The sequence below is a fragment of the Halichoerus grypus genome, chromosome 2, assembly GCF_964656455.1.
Source record: "Halichoerus grypus chromosome 2, mHalGry1.hap1.1, whole genome shotgun sequence".
Taxonomy (NCBI): domain Eukaryota; kingdom Metazoa; phylum Chordata; class Mammalia; order Carnivora; family Phocidae; genus Halichoerus; species Halichoerus grypus.
This window is the reverse complement of record NC_135713.1, coordinates 132,592,683-132,601,516: the sequence shown is the minus strand read 5'-3', so window position 1 is coordinate 132,601,516 and position 8,834 is coordinate 132,592,683. Positions and strand designations below refer to the sequence as shown.

The 8,834-nt window shown below is 43.8% G+C and overlaps 1 protein-coding gene across 1 annotated transcript in view; it reads right to left on the bottom strand.

The window, feature by feature from the left end:
• Positions 1-1,121: 1,121 nt before the first annotated feature.
• The window catches only part of LOC144381148 (uncharacterized), a 638,603-nt gene continuing 630,890 nt past the window's right edge, over positions 1,122-8,834 (bottom strand). The window contains exon 7 of the mRNA XM_078067564.1: positions 1,122-1,199. Within this exon, the coding sequence (XP_077923690.1) occupies positions 1,157-1,199 (43 nt within the window). The 3' untranslated portion in view covers positions 1,122-1,156. The remainder of the gene's footprint in view (positions 1,200-8,834) is intronic.

The following is an 8,834-nucleotide window of genomic DNA, read 5'->3' as shown; positions in this document are numbered from 1 at the left end:
GCTTGTGTTCCCTCTCTCGCTGTGTCTCTCTGTCAAATAAATAAATAAAATTAAAAAAAAAAAGTCATCATTATAAGTACATCTACCACTCTTCTCCTTAATCTTTTCCCACCAACCCCACTTCTGTTAACTTGGAACCTGCTGTATTAATCCATACAATAAACAATGTGATTAAGAATTCTATGATGATTAAGCAGATACGATCATAAAGCTACTCTCAATGATTCTGAGAAATCCTGCAGCATGAGAAATATGTAGAAAATCAGAAACAGGAGAGAACTGAATAAGGCTTAGGCTTTAGAAATCATTGCCTATATCCTAAATTTCAAAATGGGAGTTTCAAACTATTAAAAACAAATGTCCAGGGTGGCTCAGTTGGTTGAGCGTCCCACTCTTGGTTGTGGCTCACGTCATGATCTTGGGGGGTCGTGGGATCAAGCCCCATGTGGGGCTGTGCGCTCAGCGTGGAGTCTGCTTGTCCCTCTCCCTCTCCCCTCTGCCCCTCCTCCCATTCCCGCACACACTCTCTCTCTCAAATAAGTATGAAATCTTTAAAAACAAATAAAGACAAATGTCTGTGAATGTTCATAGCAGCATTATTCACAACAGCTAAAAAGTGGAAACAACCCAAATGTCCATCAACAGATGAATGGATAAACAAATTGGATATACACCCACTGGAATATTATTCAGTCATAAAGAAACAAAGTACTGGTCCGTGTTACAATAAATCTCAAGAACATGCTAAGGGAAAAGAGCCAGACAGGAAAGGTCATGTACTTTAGGACTCCATTTACATGAAATAGACAGGATAGGTCAATCCACAGACACAGAAAGCAAACAGGTGGTTGTCAGAGGCTGGGGGAAGAGAGACTTGAATGTAACTGTTTAGTGAGTACGGGGATTGAATTTGGAGTGATGAAAATGTTTTAGAACTAGCTAGAGATGGTAGCTAAGCAACATTGTGAATGTACTACACGCCACTGCATTATTCACTTTAAAATTGTTAATTTTATGTTTTGTGCACTTTACCTCGATGAAAAAAAAATTGTGATTGCATTATTTACTCACTCCCTTGACTCATTCATTTATGACTTCAAGGAGCATCTACTTACCATCGATTATGTGTCAGGCAATGTGGTAGGGCCTGGGGATGTCATGTTGAATCAGCAAGGCAAGCCTCAGGGAGCTTGTGTTCACTGAGGGGCAAACAAGCAAACTGTTACGAACAGGGTTATTTGACCAGGAGTGCCTAAGTCAGGGGTATGGGTGCTTTAGCTGGAGGGCTTACTGAAGGCCTTTCTAAGTGGATCATAATCAGTCTTGGGGAAGCAAATTACTGGAGGAGAGAATAACAGATACAAAGACTTGAGTTTGTCATTTATCAGGAATAGAAATGAATCCCACTAGTAACCAAAATGAATTAGGGTAAATGTACAAGGTAAAATCCAAGAAGTAAGCAGGAGCCAGTGTATGTAGGATCTTGTAGGTCATGCTCAGAAACTTAGATTTTACTCCAATCGTATTGGGAAGATACTGAAGAGGGTCAAGCAGAGAAGGGACATGCATTTTTCAAAAGATCATTATTCATGACAAATTAACCAACGGGAGGGGCGGGGTGGTATAGAAACAACGGGACCACTAGCAGGCTGCTGTAGATCATGGTGGCCTGGACCAGGCTGTGGGCAGAGAAGACAGAGAGAAATGGACAGATGCAGGATCTACTTGAAGGTAGAACTGTCAGTATGTGTGCTGGATTAGGTGGGTAGAAGGTAGACCAAAGGGAAGCTCAGGGATGACACCTATTTGGTCTGGACAGCTGGGTGGATTCTGGTACCACTTCCAGAGATGAGGACCATATCCTGTTTCTAATGTCACTGTCACAACCGATCGCAAATGTAGCAGCTTCTAACAACACAAATTTATTATCTTAGAGTTCTACGGGTCAGACGTCTGACAGGAGTCTCGAGGCTAAAATCAAGTGTTGGCAGCATTGTGTCCCTTTCGAGAGGCTCTAGGGGAAAATCTATTTCCTTGCCATTTCTTGGCTCATCTCATCCAATTTCTTCTGCATGTCATCTCTTTGAGCTTTCTTCTATCATTTCATCTCCCTCTGTCCATAGCTGGGAAAAGTTCTTGGCTTTTAAGGATTAAATTGGGCCCATGTGGATAATCACACGGTTGTTATCTCTAGTTTTCTTTTCCATTGTCACAGGTCCTCTCTTCTGCCTCCTTCTTCCACTTTTCAGGACCCTTGTGATCACGTAGGGGCTCTTCAGATAATCCCAGATCATCTTCCCATCTCCGGGTCCTTAATCTTAATCACATCTGCAAATTTCCTTTTACCACAGAAGGGAACATATCCACAGGTTCCAGGCATTAGTAATACGCATATTCTTTTTTTTTTTTTTTTAAGATTCTATTTATTTACTTGAGAGACAGAGACAGAGATAGCATGAGCAGGGAGGAGAGAGAGAAGCAGGCTTCCTGTTGAGCAGGGAGCCCGACGTGGGGCTCGATCCCGGGACCCTGAGATCATGACCTGAGCCAAAGGCAGACGCTTAACTGGCTGAGCCACCCAGGTGCCCCGTATGCGCACATATTTGAGAGGGCCAGACTTCTTCCTACCACAGAGATAACTAGGAGAGGGCAAGGATTAAGATGATAAGTAGAGATTGAACTCTGAGATGATTGAAAGATACCCAATGTGGTTACTGGAACTCTACTTGCATTTATGTCAAAAGTTCAGGAGAGAGGTCTTGGCTAATAGGTACACATGTGGAAAGCATGGTATGTGAAACCATGATACCAGGTAAGTTCACCTAGAAAGAGAATGAGAAAGTCTAGAACCAAGCCCCAAAGCACTCTGCCATCAAGAATTGGTTGGGGGGGTGGGTGCGCAGCAAAAGAGAATAAGAGGCAATGGGTGAATTTGGAGGCAAAGCATAAAAGAGCAGGTATCTTAGAAACTAACAGAAGAAGAAAAGCATTTTAAGAAGACGTTCTTAATGTGGTAGAGAGATAGAAGAAGTCCAAGGAACGACCTTTGAACTTGGCACTAAGAAAACCATTGGTGAACTTGGCAAAAGAGGTTCCCACGGTGTCAGAGTGAACATGAAGTGAGAAAATGGAAATCATGAGATCAGATAATGTTCTGAGGAAGTCTGGTTCTGAAAGGGAAGAGGGAACTGGAACACCATATTTGGAGGAGTTTGTAAAATCAAAGGGGAGTTCTTTGTTCGCTTGTTGTTCCGGTAAGATGGGATATACCAGCTTGGAGATTCTCAAAGTGGGGTCCCCAGACCAGCAGCATCAGCATCAGCATCAGCTGGGAACTTGTTAGAAATGCAAATGACTGGCTTCCATGCCAGACGGGCTGGGTGAGAAGTTCTGAGGGTGAGACGTTCTGAGGGTGAGACACCCAGCCAGATGGGCTGGGTGAGAAGTTCCGAGGGTGAGAGTGAGGGTGAGGTTCTGAGCCATCTGTGCTTTATTGAGCCCTTTGGGTGATTCTGACACAAAATCAGTCTTGAGACCCAATACTACAGTGGTGATGGCTATAATCTGATGAAGAAGAAAGACTGATGTTATCTAAGAAGGGGGATACTTGAAGTCTGCAAAAAGATAGGAGGGGTCCTGGTAGAAGGGTGGGACGTCAGTCAAATTTCCCCGGGACACATCCTATTTTTAAGAGGTACGGTAAAGAAGATGGATCCAGTTGGAGGAAAGGCTGCAGATGAGTCAACAAGAAGATGAAAACAAGCCATGACCTACTATTTCTTTTTATTTAAAAAAAAATGGGATTGGCCAATAGGCAGGTATAAAATGGAGTGTTACACGTTTGATACCTGAATTTTAGGAAGACATATGACAAACGGCCAATGACATGCTCAGAAAGAAGAGAGACATGAAAATTGGGGAATAGGAGAGCTGAAGGTGGCTGTGGAGCTCAGCGGGGGATTTCTAATGGGGGGAGTAGTGGCGAGTCTCCATATTAGGGCTTCCCTGCCCAACACTTCACCGTCTGCTTGGCTGAAGACAGAAGAAGGGTTCTAATCAAATTTGAATTTCATGTAAAACTGGGGAGGCAAGTACTGTATTTGATGACATAATAGAGATTCAGAAAAATGTTGGCAAATGAGAACAATGAGCCAGAAATTGAAGATTAAAGTGAACAAGGACAACACCTATGTATTTACAGTATTTTGAAGATTGTTTCTAGTGACAATTTTGGGATGGGATAAGACTAAGACTTAGATTGACATTAGTTTGTAGGAGAAAATCCTAGGAATTTTAGTTACCTACATGTTCCAAATGAGCCAAGAAACTCAGCTTGCATTAATAAAAGTGAAGTAACCAGATCAAGAGATACTTCTACTCTTCTATAATTGTCATTATCTACCAGGGGGTGGGGGTGGGTACAGTACCAGAGGACTTGGAGAGATGAGGGGACATCATGCATCAACATATGAATGCACTGAGAAGTCTAGAAGTCCTATTGTCGGAGGAATTCTGAAGTTACTTGAACTCCATTTAACCACAGACAAGTATTTCTTGAGCCAGACAAAGGTCTGTGCAATGGGGACAGTGTAGAAAAGTGGACAACGTCCTTATTCTGTCTCATGGTCCTTATAATCTAGTGGACAGATGAAAACAGATCAAAAACAAGAAACTAAATAAATAAAGCAGATCATTTTAAATATGAATCATTCCCTAAACAAATTCAGATCACATCCTTCAATTTGTACATGATGTATCCGTAAGTCCCCACTGCTGGTTGAGACAAATACCAACCCATGTCTCAACTGAGCATTCAGAACCCTGCATGATGAGATCTGAATTTACCTTACCCTACAGTCTTTCCATTTCTATGCCCTAGTGACCTAGCCAACAAAAAGGAGAGAATAAGTTCAGTTTTTACAATTCTGTTATATTCCATGTATCATTGGCCCCATGTCATAGTAAGATGACTGCAACAATCTTCCTATTCCCATTCTCATGGTTTTTGTACTGTGACTTTGACTTTCCTGTCATTAAAAAGTAGAGTTTATCTCTCTCCCCATTGAATCTAGGCTTGGCTGTGAGATTCACTTTGGCCAATGGACCATTACAAATGTAAGCAGGAATTTCCAAGTGTTTCCATGTGGGTTTTCTTTCTTTTGCTTGTGGCTGCACCCCTGAGACTACTGTGTGAATAAGCCCAAGCCAGCCTGTTGGAATGGTGATAGGGAGAAGGGAAGTGCCCCTGACAGACCTGTGGGTGAGACCATCTTAGACCAGGCAGTCCCATTTAAGCCACTGTTTGACTTATCTGCATGGCTTCCCCCAGGAGAAACTGGAAGAACTGCCCAACAGAGCCTGGTCCAAACTGTTGACCCACACAGTAATAATAAGAAAAAAATAGTTTCACACCTACTAAATGTGGGGCTGCTTTGTTACACAGCAATAAATAAAGAATTGCTAGGGGCACCTGGGTGGTTCAGTTAAGCATCTGCCTTGGGCTCAGGTCATGATCCCAGGGTCCTGGGATGGAGCCCCGCTTCGTGAGACTCCTGGCTCAGCATGGGAGACGGCTTCTCCCTCTCCCTCTGTCCCTCCCTGCCCCCGTTCATCTGCGCGCTCTCTCTCCCTCAAATAAATAAAATCTTTTTTTAAAAAATAAATAATTGCTAGAAGCAGGTTCAGAGAGTTGCTCGTGACCTCACAGCAAGTCAAGTGTTGGAGCTGGGATTCCAAACCAGGTCAGCTAACTGCACTGTTTACTTGCTAGGATATATACTAATTCTCCTGAAATTGTCCTAAAAGAGCCACGACAAGGTTAAGCGATATGTGAGTGAAGAATGCATGACCACACACTTAGCAATGATCCAAACTTAGGGAAACAGTTCTCTTAGAACTGGATGTACGCAGTGCGGTTTGCTTGTTAAATTAAGCAAGGTCATAGAATGTCCTTAACCAAAAAAAATAGGTTCGTCCTAGATTTTGAAAAAAACTCTGACCCACTTTTTTTCTGCTTCTAGAAAACAAAATACCTTTGTCAGATGCCTTTTGTCATTCTTTTCCGTAGCCTCCGGACAATCCCATAGGATTTGAGCTCCAAGAGCAGAGGGACTAGGACCACTCTCCACCTCAAATCCTATGGGATTATCTGGAGGCATCCTGCCTGTGGGGGGTAGCTAAAATGGTAGCACAGAGGGGCAAGAAGAATGCGGAGCTCTGTAATAATGACAAGCATTCTGAAAATCAGAATTTGTTGCATTTGTTTATTTTTAATAGGGATAAGAAAAGCGAACTTGAAGGGATTTCAAAGGGCAGAAAAGGCAGACGCAAACTCCATCCTGTCCCTAAAATTTCCACTGGCCCTACAGGATGTTGACGAAAGGTCATGGGAGTTATCAGCATTCATGTCAGAGGCAGCCTAGATCCTTTTTGACAAGCCAAGGACACCATGTGTTGAGTGCAAGTGTATGGAGCGCTTAGTGCGTGCAAAGAACAGGAGGTGCTCAGACAAATGGCAATCTGTGTATGTGTGCATTGGGTGCGCCTTGACCTCTGGCTTGGGTGCAGAAAGCCTGACTCTCCAGGTGAGATTAACCCTCAGTAGGTTTCTAGAGGGTAGCCTTGTGCCTTTATGTAAACCCAGCTAGCATGAACTAGTTTTTTACGTAATTTCCGTAAAAAAGATTTACGTAAACCCAGCTAGTGTGAACTAGTTTTTATACCTGCACAAAAAAAAAGCCTAATTAGAAGGATAAATCTATTATCCCGGAAAATCCAAAGTTATTAAAAAACTAGAGAAAGGCTCATGGTTAGACCATTAGCTGATGTGGAGCATCTGGAACATTACAACGCAGAGAAATGGGAAAGGCCTGGGCTCTGAGTCACAGACAACTAGGATTGTGTCCTAGTTACAATACCATGTGATCTTCCGACTCTGAGTCTGAAAGGAACGTAACTGTTAGGATTGTGAGCAGTCGATAATGTAATGTCTGTAAAAGGCTTGGTACATTGCCTGGTCCCTTGTGGGTCCAAAATACATGTCAGGTCCTGAGTATGCTCCAATTAAAAAAAAAAAAATCAACTCCATATTTATAGGTTATTTTTTGAAGAGCAGAAATTAAACACTCTTGGGGGAAGCAAATGTTTAGGCTACAACGTGGATGAGCCCTGGAAATAATACGCTAAGTGAAACAAGACACAGAAGGACAAATACTGTGTGATTCCACTCACATGAGGTACCTAGAAGAGGCAAATTCATAGAGACAGAAAGCAGAATAGAGGTTTCAGGGGTGGGGGAAATGGGCTGCAGGAAGGAGGGGGAGACGGTGATTAATGGGCCCAGAGTTTCAGTTGGGGGATGATGAAAAAATTCTGGAGAGGGATAGCGGCAATGTTTGCGCCTTATGAAAGTACTTAAGGCCGCTAAACGGTCCGCTTCCAATTGTTAAAATGGTACATTTATGTTAGGTATATTTTGCCACAAACCAATAAAGAAAAAAGAATTCAAGCCTATCTGGATTAAGCATCGCAGAAATGCTAAGGACTCTGCAATGTGTCACTGAGGATATCAAAGACCAAAAGCCTCCCAATCTAGGAAGATAGTGTCAAGTCAGCTTGGGAGGCTAGCTTTGAATGTTAGCTACTTCTTTTTAATATCCATTCTCTTTGTCCTCATCCCCACAGCAGGTCAAAGAAGAACGGATGGATCGGAAAGGAGCTGGCTCCCCCTGTGTGCCCAGAGGTCAAGCTCTCAAAGACGCTGAACTTAACGAGTTCTCCCCCTGCCCCCGCCAGGATCCAGCTGACCCTGCAGCGGAGTACACATCTGGAGAACATAAGCACCCGAGATGCACAAAAGCTACATGCAGGGGAGGGTTCGCGTTGGTGACTGGGTCAGGACTCTTGCAATTCTGGCAAGAAATCCCCCCTCAATAGGGCTTCAGCTAGAAAAGGGAATTTAGGGGCTTAGGCAATGGAGTGAGTCCTGGCTAAGTAGGAGGCTGGGCGCACCGCTCCCGTGACGTCACCAAGGACCTGGGGGCTCCCTCCCCCGTATTCTGGCCACCTCACTGCCGGCCCTCCTCTTCAGGCTCTGCAGGATGGAACCCAACAGCTCCAGGCTCACGACTCCCAGTAGCGAAACACCTAAAGCGGTGCCTGACCTCGCAGCCTCACACCACCTCATCCAGGAGAGAATGGGCCTCTTTTGGTAAATCTTAGGAAGACAGGGACTTCTTTCTCCCAGAAGTGGCAGCAAACATTGCTTCACATCTCCTTGGCTCTGATTGGGTCACGCGCCTATCCCTGGGCTAATTGCTGTGACGAGGGACATGGGGATGCCAAGTGGCTGAAGCCCAGGTTGTGGCCGCTCCAGGGCTCGGCTGTAGCCTAAATGTCAATGACTGTTTCTGGAAGTGTACAGAGCCCCGCCTGCCTGGCCAATCCTAACAGCAACCTGCAAATTTATCTCATCCTTTTGCCAAGGGTATTAATTCCTTGAATGCAAGGATGGTGTTACCATCTTAAATCCATTCACAGAATCTGACACAGTATGGCTCCTCAGTAAGGTCTTATTGAACGAATAAATTATTGTGGAATGCATAAATCTCGCAAAAATCGTGTTACCGAGTACTCCGTATATTACTGAGTTTTCCTGTACCTTCTTGCTACTGGATGATAATCAGTTCTTGAATGTTCAGTACTAAGGGAAGGTGAGGCCAAGCATAGATGAATCCAATTTCAACCTTCTGATCTATTGGAAGGTGGTATATTTGGATCTCACATTTGTTCTATCTAGGTTGTCCGGAAAATGGTAGTCCTTGAAATGCAAAGCT